The 19,267-nt window shown below is 55.5% G+C and overlaps 1 protein-coding gene, 1 long non-coding RNA gene and 1 other non-coding gene across 5 annotated transcripts in view; 2 read left to right on the top strand and 1 right to left on the bottom strand.

Moving 5' to 3' along the window:
- Positions 1–16,948, bottom strand: part of LASP1 (LIM and SH3 protein 1) — a 40,284-nt gene extending 23,336 nt beyond the window's left edge. The window contains exons 1-3 of one of the 2 annotated variants that reach the window (XM_081582282.1): positions 16,746–16,948; positions 9,808–9,902; positions 538–622 (exon numbers count right to left, since the gene is read on the bottom strand). In XM_081582282.1, the coding sequence (XP_081438408.1) occupies positions 538–622; positions 9,808–9,902; positions 16,746–16,814 (249 nt within the window). In that variant the 5' untranslated portion in view covers positions 16,815–16,948. Of the gene's footprint in view, positions 1–537; positions 623–9,807; positions 9,903–12,793; positions 13,153–16,745 lie in introns of those variants that run through there. The other variant, XM_081582283.1, reaches the window with a different exon arrangement.
- Positions 2,860–12,337, top strand: LOC145542770 (uncharacterized). 2 transcript variants are annotated; one of them, XR_014080123.1, is made up of 4 exons: positions 2,860–2,934; positions 3,053–3,321; positions 3,890–3,992; positions 11,503–12,337. It is a non-coding gene; the product is annotated as an uncharacterized LOC145542770 (long non-coding RNA). The 2 variants fall into 2 exon arrangements; XR_014080122.1 differs by lacking the exon at positions 11,503–12,337 and having other exon boundaries at positions 3,890–5,268.
- Positions 16,949–17,687: 739 nt separating the features above from the next.
- On the top strand, positions 17,688–17,759 carry TRNAC-GCA (transfer RNA cysteine (anticodon GCA)). Its single transcript has one exon. It is a non-coding gene; the product is annotated as a tRNA-Cys (tRNA).
- The last annotated feature ends 1,508 nt before the right edge of the window (positions 17,760–19,267 follow it).

Raw genomic sequence — 19,267 nt, forward strand, 5'->3', positions numbered from 1 at the left:
ACGTGGGCAGGACAGGCCCCTGGGGCAAGGCTCCCTTAGCAGCCTGCCCTGGGACAGGTAGAAGAGGGTTGGGGACATGGCTAGAGGATAGACTCTGTAACTTCACTCTCCCTGGTCATTCCCTGACCAGAGATCAAACATGTATCCCCTGCAGTGGACAGGCTGAGTCTTAACCACTGGACCACTATCCCAAGAACCTTCCTTTGAGGGTGGGTGTGAAAGGACAGGAGGGAGAGGGGACCAGCTTCCTGGAGGAGGTGGGCTTTAGCGGCCCCTCACAAAATTCCTGATGCAGAAAGAATCTGAAACCCACACCCCTCCAACCCACTTTAGATAGGGGGTGGCCGGGCACACTCTTGCCCACTTCGCTGATCAAGTCAGGAAATGTTTAGTAACTAGGGGTGGGGGCAGGGAGACTAGGCAAATGCTTGGATTTCAGCACCTTGCTGAGTAACCACAGAAGGAAGGTGCTCTTGCCAAATCCAGGGGTGGCCCCGCCCCCCAGGCCAGGCCCCAGCACTAGCCCCACTCCCTCACCTGACTCTGCAGCTCACTCTGTTGCTTGAGGCGGAGGTTTTCCGGGGTGTCAGCCACCATGGTGAAGGACTGCTTGGGGTAGTGTCTGCAGGACAGAAAACAACACAGTAGGGTTCATTCTAGGCGAGAGGCTGGGAACTTCTGGGCTTTTCACCCCCTTGTTCTTGGCTGGTCCCTGCCCCAGCATCAGGCCCACAGTGCCCACCACCCATGGCTGCAGGGAGGCAAGTGTTTCTCACTCAGCCTGGGCTGAACTGGGAAGGTACATCAGGTCTGAATGATGGCCACCAAGAACTCCACGGGAGGCCATGGAGATACTCTCCATGAGTTTACTCTCCAAGAGTTTCAAATCACCCAAATAACCCATGTCTACTACACAGGGAGGTCAAGGGGTCCAGGCACTCAGGAGGGGAGAAGGTGCTCACGGGGTCAGGACAAGGCTTTCAGCTGAGACCAGAAATGGAGACCAATGAAGCAGACGAAGGGTGGGAGGGAGACAGAGACAGAAGGGGAAAGGGACATGCATATGCAGGGGGGCTTTCTGGGAAAGGCAGTGAGAGAGAAAAAAGGCACCAGTGTTTCAAAAGGCAAACAAGGTCCAACTTAACCAGAGAGCAGATGAAAGATCAGCTTGAGACCAGAGAAGTCACCATGTGATAGACAACAACACTGTAACAACGGTTGATGTTCCCTGTGCTAAGGGTGTCCATGCCTTAGTTCACCAAATTCTTAAAACCACCCTACTGTCTCCCTTTGACAGATGGAAGACAGCAGCTTGGAAAGGTTAAACAGTGTGGCCAAGGCACAGGGCTAGTAAGTGGGGGCATCCAGATTTGTTCCCAAACCATGTCTCAGGACCCAGCACCCTGAACCCAACCCTCCAATCTCCAGACACAGGCCAGGCCAGGGTCCTGTCCCCCAGAAGGAGGCCTAGCTTGGAGGTGGCTGTAGCCAAGGCAGCCCTCAGAGCCAAGCCTGCCAGGACCTCCAGGGCCATCCAGTCCAACCCCCTCATTTCCTCGAGAAAAAGATCGTGTGCGGGTGCCGGGCACTTAGCTGACTTCATGATTATTTATCACATCAGTTGACTGTCTTTTCTCCACTAGTTTTCTGAGGTGAGAGGGTTCTCAGTGTTTTTTCTTCACTGACTTATCCCAAACTCCCCAAACAGAATCTGGTGTTCAGTAAATAAATATCTGTTGAATAAACAAATGTCCTACACTAGCTGTTGAAGCTGGGCCAGGATTAGAACTCAGGTCTCCTCCATCCCCCATCCCCCTGGGTCCCCTAGAAAACTAGCTAGAGGGGCAGCCCTGAGTCACTGTGGTCTGTGTGCAGGTGTCGGTATACGAAAGGGCTGGGGGTCCACAGAGGCCCCAGTGATGTCAGGGACTGGTGGGTGGCTTCTCTGAGCAGTAGCCAAGGGCGGGCCATTCTCAGCCCTGGCTGACCACACCTCACCTCAACTGTGACCACTGGCTGTCCCCAGGTAAGAGATGGATCGCCCACTTCCAGCCACCCAGGTTGGCTGATGTGCTGTGGAACTGGTCACCAGCAGCCCTCATACCCGTGTGTTTCGCCAAGCCTGGCATGTTCTCCAGCTGCCCACCCCAATCCTGAGCCAAAGCTGTCAGTAATTACACAACTTCCCCACATCAAGGGCAGGACTTGGGTGCTAGAGAACTCGACTAAATGGGAGAGGAGCAGTGGCTAGAAGGAGCCCAGCCCTGCTACTGCCTTGCAGGGTGACTCTAGCAAATCTTTTTTCCCCTGTGAGCTAGTTTCACCATCTTGGACCTAGAATCACAGCAAAGTGATTTCACCTGTGCCCCATTTTACCAGGCAGATCCAGGTAAAATGCCCCAACTCTTAGCTTCCACTGCCCACCTGAGTCCTGCCTCCCAGATCAGCCCAGCCCATGGCTCCCTGAGCAAAGGAAGAGTGAGAGAAGAGACTAAAAAAAGCAAATACAGGTGCCTGCAGCCGGCAGCAGAAGTCTTCCATGGATGAAGGTGGGGCTAAGGCTGTAGACCCAGTCCCGGGTTTGGCCCCGCTCCATGAAGGCAGGGCCACCCACAGCGGAGAAGCTCCATTCAAAATTCCTGAGTTCCAGGGGAAGGGAGGATCAACTGGGAGTCTTCCCAGAGCACAGTAGGAGAACAGCAGAAGGGATCTAAGTAAGATCTCTAGCAGGACTGGCTGCCCTGAGGTCGCCTGAGGGAGGCTTTGGAGAAGACCCTCCCACCAAATCAGAGCCATTATGATAGCATCAAGGGCTGGTGGTGTCGTGAGGAGAGTGTCTATAAGTGGAGGATCATGAGCATAGGAGGGAGGTCGGGTCCAGAAGCAGGGGGCTGGAGAAGACCTTCAGGGTGGCTCTGGCCCAGAACTTGAAGGGTCAGTTCAGAGAAGATGGTGTAATTAGCATTTGATGGGAAAGGGTGTCTGGCAGGCTCAGAAAACACATATGCACAGGAGCCAGTCTGCCAACCTGCAGTTTCCCATTTGCCTGAAGGTACAGGGTTAAAATGGGAGTGCCTGATCCAGTGGTCCAAGGTCAGCCAGACACATAGACCTGACGTGCCCCCACTCTGCAATTCTGTGGCTCCTGCAGAACAACTCTGTTGTTCCTCACATGCGGTGAATATATAGACAGGCCTCTGCAATGCTCATCTTCCAGACACCAAGGCCAGCGGGTCCACGTTCACACATCTACAATCCACCAGGAGGATCTCAGGAGACCCCCAACCATGCAGCGGGTGCCTGCATGGATGGGGCTGGCAGGTATTTCATTCTCTCTCGGGAGCCATCATGACCCCAAGATCTCAGTGCCCCCACCCGGGGCCAGAACACTAATCCTGTCAGAAGGAAAGGGGAGACCAGCTTAGATGTCGTCAACTCAGCTCAGTCTGGAAGGAGGAGGGGGATTTTTAGCATCAGATTAAGATGGATTAAAGGGGGGCTCTGGAGCTGCCGATCTCTTACCCCTGCCTCCTAAACCCCAACCCCAGGTCAGAAAAAGGCAGACAGACATAAGCACGGGCTATATTCCTCTTGCTGGGTCAACCCTATCCCTCCCCACAGCCCTCAACCCTGGCGAGACAACTCTGCCTTTAGTACCCTGCTCACTGCGCTTCAGGTTCCCATGGCAACCTCATCCTCAGCTCCAGGCAGCAGAGAGGCTGAGAGCAGGCAGACAGAGCGAGTCTGTGGGGGTGGGGGAAGAGACACAGACAGCCAGGGTATCCTCAACTGCAGAGGAACCCATGAGGGCAAAACCAGGAGGCTGCATCTGCAGGATACTTGTAGACAGTTAAGACGAGGAAGACATGAGCCTCGGGTTTGTTTTCAGGGCAGGACACAAGAAGGCCAGGGCTATGCCCCTCCCCCACCAGCACGACTGTCTTCCAAGAGGACTACAACCGATGTGACCTCCTCCCAGAAACAATTAATTGGTGGGGATTCTACCTTTTCCCTCCCTCTCTATCTTCAGATTGAAGCTCCCCCACCCTCCCTCATTACTACCCTCAGATCCCAGTCGAGATGAATGGATATATGTGTATCCCAGTGTAGGCACTAGGGCAGAAGAGAGGTCCCCCACCCCAGCTACTGACCCCACTGGTACCGCAGCCTCAACAACAGACTGGGCCCACAGTGAGGGAACGAGGGGCCAGGGTGGGGAGAACCGGGCCTCCCAACCTTGGCCTGGAGCTGGGTCCAGAGCACAGCTGTTCTTTGTCCCTTCTGTGGGCCAGCCTGCACCCAGCCCCTTGTTAATCATTCCCAGTGGCAGGCCCTCTGCTGATGCCCCTCCCCACCCCTGATGGCAGTATCAGCTGCTCTGGGAAAGAGAGGCATGGAGAGAGCCCACTAGGACAGGAAGGCGGGGGGGGGGGGGGGGGGGGGGGTGTGCAGGGAAAGGGATCTAGCATTCATGAGGGCAAGAACAGAGTTGAGCAAGATAAACAGGCACCTGGCAGCAGCCCAGGCCTCTGGGAGAAGTTAGAGTCACATAAAGTTACTTCAGGATACATTGTATCCTATGCACATTCTCTCCTGAAACCTGCCACAAGGCTTTGGGCTACAAAAGGCAGGCATTATCACTGTGCCCATTTGACAGATAAAGAAACTGAGACTCAGTGTCAAGGACAGAGCTCTGGCCCAATGCACTCTCCCCCATTCCACACATGTCCGGACAGCTAAGGGCAGACAGACTTCCCTCCCCCAGGTGAACACCAGCCTACTCCTAGTTCTGGGGAAAGAAATGCTTGGTTGGGTGGGTGGAGAACTTCCTCTTTTAAAGCCAACCAGTTTCCAAGTGTGGCTATTCTAAGAGAACCGTCTGGGGTCTCTCAGCCACCCCCAGCCTGAAGCCACCTACTCCTGACATTTCTAAAGCAGGTCCAGACAGTAACGGGGGGGGGGGGGGCCCGCAGGTGCTGGAGAAGTCAGAGCTCCTCCCAGAGGACCTCTGAGTCACCTTCCTGCTTGAAGGGACTGCAGGGCTCCTGCAATGGGCTTACTGGTGACAGGGATCGCTTGGAGGGCAAAGCCCCGTCCCTAGTCCCACTATCAGCTGTGTTCCAGACACAGAACAAGAATAGACCAGTATCCTGGAAGCCCAGTACCCACTTTCGACAGGCAGCCTTGCCCCTTTCAGCCTTGGATCCCTTCAAAAAACCACAGCTTTTTGTTCAAGGAGGAACAAAAATACAGCAACAAAAGCAACAAGGAGCCTTTGGTTTCGCCAAAAGGGGAAAAAAAACAAACCCACAGCCCTGACATCCTCCCTCTGGAAGGAGCTGCTGATCCCCCTGCTGGGAACACTGCCCATGGTCAGGGAGGACTCCCCTCTAACCCTGTTTTTCACCAGTCCCCCAGGCCTAAGGGGCCAAAATGGTGGGGATAGGAAACAACAAGGAGGCATTGTCTGACCAGAGGAAAACAATGAGCAGCCGAAAAGATCAAGGCTAGACAAGAAGGAGAACTGACCAGCCCTCAGGGGTTGTAGATAAAACAAAAAAATCAAAATGGATGGCAATACACAAAGAGAAATGATTATGTCAAGTCAGGAAAGGCATGGAAACACTGGGTCTCAGTTTCCTCATCTATAAAATGGACTATTAGGAAACAAAGTGATCCCCGAGGTTTCCTGAGGCCCTGACATCTGAATGTAAGGAGCTGGAAGGTGAGAGTGAGGTGGGGGCTGCCTAGAGGTTACTATGTGTGCCCCTTTGGACTCCCCCCCACCCAGACATAGCACACACACCCCTTCCTACTCCCTTCTCCTGATCTCACTTTTCCCAGTTAAGAGGCAGAGAATTCTGGGGAGGCAGGAAAGCCCCAGGCCCCAGTCCTGGATGTGCCTGCCACTGCCCCATCCCCAGTTAACTAAACCCCAGAGATACTTCAAGCCCCACCAGCTCAGGTCCCACCTCACCCCCTGAGGCCTGGGGAAAGGAGCAAGACCACAGTCTCTTGTTCCCTAGAAGCAGGGACACCTCCACCCTCCTCAGCCCCTCACCCCACAGCTCAAGGCAACAGAAGGACAGTCCCAGAAAGATACAGCTGAGCATTCCCCCTTTCTTCCCCAGCCCCTGTCCACCCCCCCACTTAACATCCCAGAAGCTGGTCCCCTAGGCCTGCAATTGCCTTAGGTCGGCAGCTTCCACTGATTCATGGGCTCCAAGGAGGAAGAACAGGAACATTCCTCCCCACCCCCGCCCAGCCCCACTCCACCCAGCCCCACCCCGACCTCCAGGCTCCTCAATTATTTGCCTGGAGACAAGACAAAGGACCAGGTTAGTAATTGTGACCAGATCTGCCCCACTTTCAGAAAAAGTAGTTTACAAAACAAATCATCGAGGGCATAAATTGAGGGCGTATATATTCCTCTAACCAATGGAACAGGCTCACTCCACCTACCTAGATGCTTCGAGAAAGAATTATACAAATGCAGGCATGCTTCCCTCTACCTTGCCATAGCAGTGCTGGATGCCAATGGCCTGGGAAGTGTGAACACAAACGCGGCCTATTCAGTCCGATTCCCTGGCGCTTATCCCTGGCCCCACAGCCGGCAGCGTGTGTCTGGATATCCAGAGGCACGTGTGTGAATGCACGGCCTTGGGGGTCCACTACCACCCAGAAGGCCGGCTGTGGGTCTGGCCTGTGTTCTCTTCCCAGCCTCACCCCAGACAAGTCTGGTGCAAAGACAAAATACAAGAGGCCTTTCTGCTGCTTTCAGTCACTTTCCAGAACTTAAATCTCAGTCTTCAGAACTCACCAGGGAGAAACAGACTGTGTTCTTTCTCTTGCCCACCCTCCTGCAAGATCCTGGCTCAGGGACTAACCAGAGAACGCAGAGGCCCCCCCTGCACACCAACTCACATACACCCTCCCTGGGTGGGCTCAACTCCCTGGCAAAGGGCCCGGGCCAGGAGCGATCACTTGCCCCTCTGGGTCTTGAGCAGGAAGTGCTGAAAAGCCAGGCCTGAGCGTCACCCAGCAAGGCTAGGCTGGGAATTGGGGCACAGCTACAGCCTAGAAACCCCGAGACTGGGGAACCTGAATGTCACTGGTGGATGGGGTCAGAGGCAGGAAGAAAACAGGAAGGGATGAGAGTGAACACTCAGCACAGTGCCTGGCACAGCACAGTTGTTCAATAAAACTGGTCTAGGCTCCAGCGTCCCTGGGTGGGAATTTTGAACCATGGGATAACCGAGGCCCAGACTAGTCCAGAGTGCGCCCCAAACAAGCTGGGCCTACATCTGAGATATCCCAGAATCCCATGTCTGACTCACTGCCACAGACCAGCCGCTCAGCGGACTCTGGCTTAGGGAGTGTGGCTGCCTCAGGCAAGGTGCTGCTACAGCTCTCACAAAACACAGCTGGGTCACAAATTCCCCAAGTCTTTGGCCCCCTCATCCCAGGTCCTTCCCAGGTAACATCCCAGCTGGGTCAAAGGTCAGCTGGGCAGGGAAGAATAAGAGCTATAAAGGCTGGAGGAACAGAGAGGGGTCAACCTGCTGCTCTGGCTGGAGGCCAGGAGAGGCAGGGGAATCTCACCCTGGGCAGGTGGGAAGCAGCATCTGGGAGGGGTGTGTCATCTTCCACCTTCCCTGGAGCCCCCCCAAGCCCTACAGGAGCTCCCCACCCCTACTGACTACAGCATCCTAGAAGAGGGTGAAAAAAGGAAGCTGGGACTTTTTGGCACTAGGCTGAGAACACAGAGAAAACAAGGACAAGCCTCTGATTTCTTTCTCCAACTCCCAGAGCTCGCTGAATTCTAGGCTACCAGAGTCTTAGGAAGAGACAGGAAGACGCCTCAGTCCCTGCTGCCCACTGGGTTCTGGGCTCAGCCAGACTCCTGCCTTGAGGAGCAGAGGCTCAGAAGCTGCCCCCAAAGGAGTCTTGTGCCCAAAAACTAGCCTGAAGTGGGCCAGCAATCAAGGGGTTAACTGCCCCAGCCTCTGGCTTTGCTGCACCCCACCCCACTCCCCAACAGAGGGAGGAAGTGGCAGAGAATCAGGGCTTGTGTTAGCCTTTAAGAATTTGAAGAATGTCCCATTTCCCTTGGGGGGAGGATGGGAGGGGTCGGCAGGGGAAAGAGGGCTAGGAGAGCTAATAGAGAAGGGGCAGCTGCTGGAGGAGCCAGGACCTAGCTGTGACCCTCTCTCTAGCCCAGGCAGTCTCCCCAGCGTCCCAGCCCCTCCCAGAAGGGAGGAGGTTCACGGTGCTTCTTGGGCTTGAGATTTTATCGGTTTTCCCAGCACCTGGCACAGGTTGGCATCTACCAGCCAGCAGGCAGTAAGTGCCTGATGCAGGCTCCAGCCAAGGAGATGAGGCTCTAGTGCTTAGCAGGGAGGGGAAGACAGGAAGGGGGAGTTGTTGTTCACTTGCTAAGTCATGTCCGCTTCCTTGTCCTTCACTATCTCCTGAAAGGGGGAGACAGCCATTCAAAGGGGTTTAAGACCCCAACTCCTTTTAGACAAATCCCAAAGTTCCCCTCCTATGTGAACTTCAGCTATGGAAGCCTCCAGGCTGAGAATTTTAAAAGGTAAAAAAAAACAAAGAAAAGGACTCAGACTTCCCTGGTGGTCCAGTGGCTAAGACTCTGTGCTCCCAATGCAGGGGTCCCGGGGTTCAATCCCAGGGAATTAGATCCCATATGTTACAACCAAAGATTCTACATGCCACAACTAAGACCCAGCATAGCCAACTAAATAACTAATAAATAGTTCTTTTATAAAGGGACTCAAGTCAGATCCTAAATTTTTTTGAGTGCTGACCTTGCGGCCTACTTAAGTGACTTGACCTTCCAAAGCCCCCCACAGAGCAGAGGTTGTGAGGTCCTACATGAGCCCGGACCTGCACGTGATCAACCCGAAGGCGCTGCATTTTCTGAAACTGCATGGGATGGGATAGGGTGTCTCCCTGGGATGGGAGACCCCACCTCAACCCACCTCCCCACAGCAGGCCAGAGCAAACTCCACTGGAAAAGACACGAAGTTCTCTGCCTCCCTCAGCAGGCAGGGAAGAGCTCTGCCTAGGGTCAGGCCACGCCCTTCATGCTGCTCCCCAGTCTCAAGAAATGACAATCAGGGGGACCCCCAGGCCCAGGGCCTAGATTCTCTGGCAGAGACAGGGCAGGGGAGAGGCGACAAGTCAGCTGCCGTCATGGAGAGAAATGTGGAAGGTGGCGCAGAGAACACAACCAGCCAGAAACAGGACTTTTTCTTGAAACACCACGTGGATCCCTCTCTTGCAGCAGGGTGCAGTGGAGAGAATAAGCTTGCTATACAGGGACTGAACCAGCCTCTCACTAGTCATTCATCTTGGGAAAGCCCCTTCCCTTCCTCAAACCTCACGTTTCCTGCTCTGTAAACTGGGCATATTAACAGTCCTGGCTATCATCCAGCTGTGGTGAGGAGGACTCAACATGGTTTAAATGTATGGAGCAGAGTGTGGAAGTGCTGGGCCCTGCCACCTTGTGGGTATTAGAACAGAAGGAAGCTCTGAAAGTGAAAGTGGAGTTGCTCAGTCGTTTCTGACTCTTTGCGACCCCACGGACTGTAGCCTGCCAGGCTCCTCCGTCCATGGGATTTTCCAGGCAAGACTACTGGAGTGGGCTGCCATTTCCTTCTCCAGGGGATCTTCCCAACCCAGGGATGGAACCCTGGTCTCCTGCATTGCAGACAGTCGCTTTACCATCTGAGCCACCAGGGAAGCCCTAAGTGCCCGCCCAACAGCCCCTGCCCGAGGCAGACTCACGCGTTGCAGTAGGGCTTCTTCTCGTAGCCCTTGTAGTTCTTCATGTTGAGAGTCATCTTGCAGGTCTCGCAGTGGAAGCATGCTTTATGCCAGAACTGGGGGCAGAGGCAGAGGGAGGACACCGTCAGATGAGCAGGATTCAGGAAGGGGGCTCAGGCCCCAGGAAGGAGCGCTCCATTCCCTGGACTGGAACAGACACCCCCACGCAGAAGTGAGCCAAGGACATCTCAGGTCACGGGCCCCAACAGCTGATGACACCTTCCCCTGTCCCACTGGTGCTGTCAGCAGGGAGAGAAGGGCAGACCCCACAGTGAGTGGAGAAAAGCCCCCCCACCCCGGCTCCCCCAAAGATTGGCTCCACCTCCCCCAGACCACTCCCGTGGCCTGCCTGCCTGAGCAGAAGAAGCCTCATTGCTTATGCAAAGCTGCACCAGGCGTTGCTAAGAAGCCGCTGCTGCTGAACGTTGAGGGGCAGCGCCTCAGCCTAGACAAGGCCTAGGGCGACAGGAGGGCCCAGCCCCCATGCACCCAGGCCTTCCTAGATCCCACACCAGACACATCTGGGCCTGGGCAAGGCCCCAGTCCCAATGCCTCCTCTTCCTGAGGGAGCCCTGCCCCGAGTGTGGGTGAGTGCCCCAGGCTCTAGCCAGCACACCCACACCACTTCCCTCCCTCCCCTCACCCGTCTCCCACCCCTCAGCTGGTCTCCCTCAGAGGCAATAGAGCTTTGCTTGGAGGTGGATCCCCCACCTGCATAGTGGGCATCACAGCCCCACCCTGGCTAGCTGGGTGACCTCGGTCAGGACCCATACCTCTGAGCCACTTCTGTGTCTGCAGAATGGAAACCTTAATACCCATCTCTCTTGGGACTGTTGAGGTTTAAATGAAAAATCACCTATAAAACCCTCAGCACAGCACCTGGCACCTCTAAGTACTCAAATGTCAGGTGCTGGGTGCGGCAGGGGTGACCCTCAGCTGAGGGGGCTGGGCAGGAGGTGTGTGAGTGCTGGGGTGCAGGCAGGGCTCTACTGTGCCCAACCACAGCTATAAGACCTGTGAGTGAGACTGAGTGACCAGGAACACCCCAGCAAAGGCCAGGGACCCAGAACAGAGCGAGGATCAATCCAGGGCTGCCAAGCGAGGGGAACAGAGTCAAAAACCACGAGGGCAGGGGAACTGATGTAACAGAGGTGACCCCATCCCAAGAAACGTTGATGCTCAAGAAAACCCAGGCAGATGAGAGACTTGCCCCTGGCACCTGGCAGCCCAGTATGAGGCCCCGGGATTAGCACCTACCAGGAGCCCAGCTTCCAGGGCCCCAGAATCCAGACTGCCGGGGTGACCCAGCTGGCCTTTCCCTGCCCCCTTTCCCAGTAGCCAAGGGACATCCTCCTGATTCCTCAGAGAAAGAGGCCAGAAGCCAGGGAAGGGCACAGTGAGACTTTCTAGGTACCCAGCAAATGCCTGGTTTTTGGCCATCTATCAAGAAATTCCCCCAAGGCAGTGCTTTTCAAATGTATTTCCCAGCCAAGAGATGCTTCTGGGCCACTTGGGAGAAAGGGAGAGGAAAAAAGGTTAAGAAGTTGCGATACCACCTCCCTCACCCTGGCCCATGTTGACCTGAGCCCACAGGGTAATTGTGTGTGGAGGGGGGAGAGGGTAATCACCTTCTAATAGGGTACTTTTCCTATCAAGGAGACCCAAAGGCCTCTTCAGGAGTGGAATAGTGACCAAAGGAACAGGAGAACCGCTCTTTGGGAAGAAGGCCAGGGGAAGTCTGGAAGCAAAGAGGAGGCTGGTGTAAGCTGGGCTCCCAACCCAACCTGGGCCGATCCCACAGCTCAGCTCGGACACCTCTCAGTGTGAAACAGACAGCCCACTGGAAACCTACAACAGAGTGGTCCCTGCCCCCCACCAGCCCCCAAAGTGAAAGCCCCTCTCCGTCCTGCAATGCCTGGGAGGCGCTGGCAGAGTGCCCCAGCTCTGTCACCACCCAGTCTGCTGGCCTCTGCCTGCTTAGCCGCACATGCCCCTGCCTGGGCCCCCGCCTCCCCCAACCCCCGCAGGGGCCTGCCAGGAAAAACATTCTCAGGAATCCAGACCATGACCCACTTTCACGCACACATAGGCAGGAATCCGCACTGTCCTGGGCCTGGGGACCTCCAAAGGTGCCCCCTGATTGACTTGGGGGAGACAAAGGGAGAGACACAGACACGTCCACCCTAGCTCGCAGCCAGGTCCCCACCCTGGAGCCAAGCCCCTTGGGAAGGGCTCAGAGTATACTGACCAGTCTGGGGTACAGGGCCAGCAGCCAATCCAGGGGTTCTACAAGACACCCCCTACCGCCAGCTACCACTGGAAGGAAGGGGAGCCCCATACAAGGGAACAGTGCCCATTTCTATCTATAGCTCTTCCCCACCTCACCTCCAGACATCCCCTGCTCTTAGCTAGACATATTAGAGGCTAGGGAGTGGTCATCTGTTCTCTTATGGGGGTCCAGGAACAGAATAATGAAAACGAGGGGACTGAACACCTTCAGGGTAACTACGGATCTGTGCATCTGTAAAGTGGAACTAAAACCCCGGTCCCACAGAGGTGCTGGGAGGAGGTGACACAGCCTCACTTCCCTCCCCTCTCTGGAGGAGCGCGCCAAGAAAGGTTCAAGAAAATCCAGCAGCTTCCACCACTGTGTCCTTTTGGAGACAGGAGAGCGAGGGGAATGGAGGGCAGAAAACGGCAAGTCATTCAATAGCCCCTGTGGGCCAGGCAGACCCAAGGAGACCCCAAATAGAAAGACACCCATCCCTGTCTCAGTCAGGTCTGACGGACACAGTCAGGGAAACAAGCCAGTAACACCCCACAGTGATCCTCTGTCTGCCTCTTTTCCCTGCCCCACAAGCCCTGCTGCAGAGCAGCAGTCCCTTCTTTCTTACAGGCCACAGGTAAAGTTTCAGAGAAGCATTCCCGGGACTCAGGGAGCACTTACCGCTAAACATGCAACTTGAATCCTCCCCACTGCCCTGGAAGTCCAAGGCTTCCCTGTTCACCAAAACCCAGTTCTCTGGTGCCCGTTAGGAGCCTCTCAGCCCATGTCCCAGGCTCCAGCATCAGCCTCCACTCTCCCTGGCCTGAAGCTCCAAAGCTGCAACCATTTCCACAGAAAGGCAAACTGAGGCTGCTGGGGGCAGAAATAAGATCCCCCACACCTGGGTGAGGCTGGGGTCAGTCTTCTCTCTCTGGAGTCACTGGTAGAGGTGGGGGGAGCAGCTGCTGACAGCTCTGGGGGTGGGGGTGTGCAGTGAACTTCAGGCCGCTATGCCTGCAGCCCAGGATCTTGCCCACTCCACCCTCTCCACCCGGGGACCCTATGACTCAGGGCTAGAGTATGAGACCTCTCCCTCCCTTCCTGTCACCCAGGGTTACAATTTCTCACTCCTCCAGGGGCCAACAGTAGCCCCACCCTGGCCCGATCACCAGCCTAGCTCAGCTGGCCACCTGGGAGGCTGGCTTAAAGGCAGAGACCATGGCTGCACCTCCCCAGATTCCCAGGGAGTATTATGCCTGGTTCAAGAGCTCAGGTCCCGAGCACTCCACAGGCCAGGGTCAGGAAGGGGAGGGCCTACTACAAACATTAGAGAGAGAGTGTAAATTAAAGTACTTTTTTGCAAACACAACAGGCAGAAGAGCTGAGCACCAAGAACTTTAGAGCTGAATTCCAGCTCAGGCTGCGGGGAGGGAACCGCATGACCTGTCTGGGCCTCTGCTTACGGGGGTCATAATTTACAGGAGCCATCGCATCTGCTCTGTGAGGCTCCCAGGAAGACTGAGCCTGGCACATTCCAAGGAGTCTATGCAGGGACGGTCATGGGACAACTGTGGGGTGCTCTTAGCTAGGAAACGAGGCAACAGGGCTACAGGCCTTTTCCCCTCTTCTGTGTCCAGCCCCGTTTCCTTCTACCTTGCTGCCACCTGGGGGATGAGGGGGAGAGGGGAGGGTACTTCAGACAACCAGAGGCAGAGAGCCCTCCCAATGGGGGAGTCCAGGGGATTCAGCCCACTAATCCTCTACCCTCCTCAATACCCCTATCTGTATTCAGGAGCTCAACAAAAGCAAGCCAGGCCAGGGGGACACAGCGAGTCCCCATGTTAATGCCTCCCAATGTGATCTAGGACCAAAGTCCGTCTCTCAAAAGGCAAAGGACACTGTGAGACACAGCCTCTCTCCCTCCGCAGAGGCCCTGCAGCACCCCAAGAGGGCCCCACACCAAGTAGGTGCTCAATATTCATTGAATGAATGAGCGACATCACCCTGTTTCTTCCCCATCTCTAATCCCATAAGTTGGGGAAACAAATCTCGACCTCAAACACCGTGGCCAGCCATACACATTTATTCAGCACGAGGACACGCTGGATAATGCAGGTTGACGGTAGGGTGGCCATCAGAGGTGATGCGGCCTTTACTCACCTAAAGCTTTGGGAGATAACGCTCAGGGAGGAGGAAAGGCTAACATCAAGGACATAGCTTGTGCTCTGGGTCATGTCGGGTCCTAGGGAAACTGCAGTGAAACAGGTGAGTCTAATTTGACTCTCTCCTGTTGTAAATGGGTTGTCTTGGGAAGCTGGTTAGCAACTGTGTCTACGGGACTGAACGCCCCTCCTCAGGTGTCAGGTCCCCATTCCAAGTGCCTGCCCTTACTGCCTGGAGGGCATTGGGAGGAACCAGTTTGATACCTGGATACTCCAGGCCTCCTGCTCAGTGCAGGGGTGACATCTCCCCAGGGAAACCTCCTGTAGGGACAGATCTAATAAGAAGAGAGAGGAACCGCGAACTCTCACTTCCCAGGGCGCCCTCCACCTGAAAGTCTTCTTCCTGAGAGGGGAAGAAAACAGCTGGGGAGGGCGCCTTAAAGGGTCTGCACCCTCCCCTCAGACACCAAAGGTCTTTACAGGGAAAGCCAGGTATGGGGCTGGACAGAGTACCCCAGAAAAGGAGAGGGCGCACAGCCTATACCACATCCCCTTCCAGGGGCTGTGACAGGCACTTTAGTGCACTTCCCCACCTTCAAGGAAATGACATCATCATACCCATCTGATAGACTGTGAACACTGAGGCCTAGAGCCATTCCTAGAGCTGGTGGTGAGCAGACCTGGAACTAGGACCAGGTCTTCCAACACCTAGGCTAGCAGTCCTTCCGTCAGACACTGCTTCTGCCTTATGGGGGTGGAAAGTGGCCATTGCCTCTTCCCAATTCATGACTGTGCAGAAGGGGAGCACAAGGAACTTAAGACGCAGAGGCCAAAATCCCTCCCACCAGGGAAGAGCAGAAACACCAGTGTGCAAGGCCGGAGAGCTTTCAGCTCCTGCCCCCAGGCTCAAGTCCTGCCCTCCCGCATGGTCTTTGGGAAGGTCAGCACCCACATTCATTGCATCATAACACGGCCTTTCTCTCCTCCTGCCCAGCCAGGCCCAGGAGAGAAGACTGAAACAGCAGCAGCCCCACATGACCCCTTCCTCCAAGAGCAGTATCAAAATGATCTCAGAACCATGGAACCCCACCCCCTCACCCTGACTCAGAGGCCAAAGGTTACTGAGGAAACTCCAACCCTAAGGAGGAGAGGAACGACAAAAGAATCCAAGGAACAACCCTTCCCCCCTCCCACAAAAAAGACCTGACTCCAGGTGGGCCGGCCCTGCACCCTCTTCCATCCCATGCCCCAACCCCTGGCCAGTCCCGACAGGAAGGAGGGAATCTGTGGACAGGGGGCCAGCTTTAGGTGAATGAAAGGCACAATGAGGAAGGGGACAAAATCCTAGAGGCCTCTCCTCCAGACCGAGGAGGGGATGAGAGGGGAGGTGGACTGCCTTAGGATCTTAGTGAGATTAAAAGAGGTCCGGATCCTACCCCAAACTGCAGGAAATACCCAGTTCCACTCTCCGCCCCCCCTTCAAAAAGTATAATGGCAACCAGATGAACGAGTCCAGCATGATGGGGGGGGGAGACGCCTAAGGGCCCCCAGGGGACAGTGAATTTCCAGAAGGCCACCTTCCCTTCCCCCCAACACCTCCCCCCTTTTCTTGGCTCCCCCTGAACTCAGCCAACCCCACCCTCCATTGGGGAAACCTGCTCTGAAAAGTTAGCTCTTTGTTCTACAGGGTGGACTCAGCCTCTGAACACAATTTCAGGAGATCTCAGTGAAGCAACCCCCACCCACCCTACTCCAGCAAGCGACCCCGCCCGGGTCCCGCTGGGCGGACCAACGCTGGGAGTTGGCTTCTAATTTGAGGTGGGGGCTGGGAAGCTATGGAGGACGCCCGCTAGCCCATTAACCGCTGAACCACCAAGAGGGCTGCAGGTCATCCAAAAAACGGGCTCTCGCAATGGGGCTCGGGTCCTAATCTGAACGCCAGTTCACCAGAGGCAACACTTGCCCGCTGACGGCCCCCACCCTCCAGTCTCCAGGCCAGGAAGCCGGGCCAGTAGCCGCCGGAGCGGAGTGCTTAGCAGGGGCCCCCAACCTCTGCCCCGCCCCCCCCGGCCGCCCCCTCCCCCAGCGCCCAGCGCTTCCGCCTACTTGGCGCTCGGCGAGGCGGGGAGAGGGAGCGGCCGTCTGCTCTCACTCTCCCGGCCCTAGGGGGCGGGACTGCACCCCAACCTTCCCTCACTCCCCCCACCCCCACTCCGGGGCCCGGCTTCCCCACCCCGGGGCACCGAGCCCACTCCTCTCCAGGAGTGGCTGCCCGCCACGCGTGGACTCCTTTCCTCGCCCCGGATCTCCTGGTTTCCAGACTGGAGTCCGTCCCTCACACCCCATGACACCACCCTCCTTCCCTCCTCCCGGGATCGCGGTAACGGGGTGGCAGAGACCCAGCCCCGCTCTCCTCCTCCGATCTGGAGCTCGGAGATTGCAAAGACGCGTCTTCCAGTCCCGAGTCTCACCTTATCCAGACAGTTCACCTTCTCCGTGGGGTACACGATCTTGCTGCACCGAGCGCAGTTAGGATTCATGGTTCCGGGAAAGGCTGGGGCGAGGACGCCCGAGCTCGCGCGCGTTCTCTTTCCCCGGAGCGAGCTGGCGGGAGACGGCCGCGGCTGCAACTGCACAGGCGACAGCGACGGCGGCTAGAGCTAGGGAACTGGCCTCCGCCCCCGCCCTCCTTCCCCTAATAAACACAGCGGGGAGGAGGGGCTGTACCGGGGCGGGGACGCGCCGCGGGCGCGGGCAGGGGCGCGCGCGGCGAGGCGCGCTCTCCCGGCGACGTGGGACTGCGCGGGGGCGGGTTCCAGGGAAGACTGCGGGCCCAGCGGTACGCGCCTAGGTGAGCTCGCAAGCAGAAAGGGCCCTGGAATGCGCCCGGAGGCCAGGCGCGGACAGGCGACCTTGCCCAGGGCCCTTCCGCCGCTGGAGGCGGGGCGGGGGCGATCCGGTTGCACATCTGGGCACCTGGGCTGCAGGGCGGGCGAGCCCCTCGCAACCGTCCAGGGTGGGGTTCGAACCCACTCGAACACCCAACCATATTCGCCAGGTTTGGGGACTTCCTTTGTACTCGTCGGTACCTGGCGAGAAATCTGCGGATCAACGGGAACCCCCCCTGCCCCGCCCCTAGGATGTTAGCCATGCCCTGCAACATCCTCTCCCACAATTTGTAGGGCGGAACCTGTCCCTCCCTCCAGGACTCAGTCCCTCGCAGACCGGGTTAGTTCTTCCGTCCCCGCTCCTCTGCAGCTTTCCCGTAGTTCTCCGAATCCAGCGAGCTTCTGCTTTGCGCTTGATCCCTTTTCCTCTTGAGTTTCTTTCTCCTTACTTACCCTTACTGTTCACCTTTAGTGTAGTAGTGTCTTAACACCCAAAAGAGCCGCATCCAAGCCACGGCGCGGCGTGGGGGTATAGCTCAGTGGTAGAGCATTTGACTGCAGATCAAGAGGTCCCTGGTTCAAATCCGGGTGCCCCCTCTACAGATTTTTTTTCCCTAATTTTTGTCTAGTATAATTCTTTCCTTCTTGATGCATATTTTAACCTCGGGTCCTAAGTTAGAGAAAATAGAGAAAAGCTATTTAAAAATTCCTTCCTCATTCTCCAACCGTAACGGAAGGCTTTCGGTTTTACTTCGTACTCAGCAGCAGGAGGGGGTGGGTACAGGCACTAATCCGGTACAAAAACTTCAGGTCACCACGACCCACGCCGGAGGTACCGGGATTTCTGCGGTCACCGGCGGCAGCCTCAGTCGTGTAAGGCGGTTCCAGGCGCTGGTTCAGGAAGCAAGACTCCTCCAACATGGTGTTTAATTTTGGGTAGGGGTGGGTCAAGAGAAGAAAACCCACAGACACAGATTTTCTCCAACTTCAACTTTCTTTATTACCGGTGACAAGCGCGTGCCCTAAGCACCTTTCCTTATTGCTCATAACACCAGCACAGTGGAAGCAGTTTGAGAATGTAGAAATGGTCAATGCCGACTCAAAAGCTCATTTTAATTTACAAAAATAAAGTTACATCCTGATATAAACTGATATAAACTAATGTAGTGGTTCTCAAACTTGAGTGTGAGTCAGAATTAAATAGAGAGCTCCTTAAAACACTACCCCCTCAACTAACAGTCTCTGATACTCTTGGCCTGGAGTGGGACCCAAGAATTTGCATTCTTAACAAATTCCCAGGGGGTGTTGATGCTGCTGGACCACACTTTGAGAACCACTGAGCAAATAATACAAGGCCATTGAGTTTCATAACCTAAAGATGGGGACAGATAGCTGTCCACTGCGTGACTAGCAGTTATCACCGTTGGGTCCAAGGAAAAAGATCAGGGAGCAAGAGCGACCCTCTCGACTAGGTTTTGCCCAAAAAAAGGAAAAAGAAAGGATAGTGGGAGAGGCATGCTTCTTGAGTCAGGGGGAATTTGTGGTATTTTAAACTCGGAATTTGGTTGTGTCATCCCTCAGGGCCCCAGGGGAATACTACTTGAATATTTTTCCCCATGGCTCCCATTACTGTCTGGAGAAGGAAGTGGCAATCCACTCCAGTCTTCTTGCCTGGGAAATCCCATGGGCTGAGGAGCAATCCTTGGGGTGGCAAACAGTGGGACATGACTGAGCAACTGAGCGTACATTACTGTGAGACAAGTCGTGAAGCTGGACATGGCAATTAAGCAGAGCTGCTGCGCTGTTCAAAGCCCAGAGGTGAGAAATAGCTAATTTTTCACCTCGTTCCTGAACACCAGGCCTCAAACTCCACCTGTAGGTTTATCAGGCCAAAACCCTGCCTTTGAGCTAATATAAAGAAGGCTAAAACCGTCTGCTTTTCATCTTAAATCTGTGCTGTGACTTCACCACTATTACTGAACCAGGCAAAATAATATTGCCCCGCCCAGGCATTCCATTTCTTCCCCTTCAAAGAAACTATGATTAACGTTAAACCAGTAAGTCTTGAAGGATCTCAAACTGGAAAGGTCTCAGCCTTCTTTCTA

The sequence above is a fragment of the Giraffa tippelskirchi genome, chromosome 3 (genome assembly GCF_054371585.1).
Source record: "Giraffa tippelskirchi isolate mGirTip1 chromosome 3, T2T-mGirTip1v1.2.pri, whole genome shotgun sequence".
Classification (NCBI taxonomy): domain Eukaryota; kingdom Metazoa; phylum Chordata; class Mammalia; order Artiodactyla; family Giraffidae; genus Giraffa; species Giraffa tippelskirchi.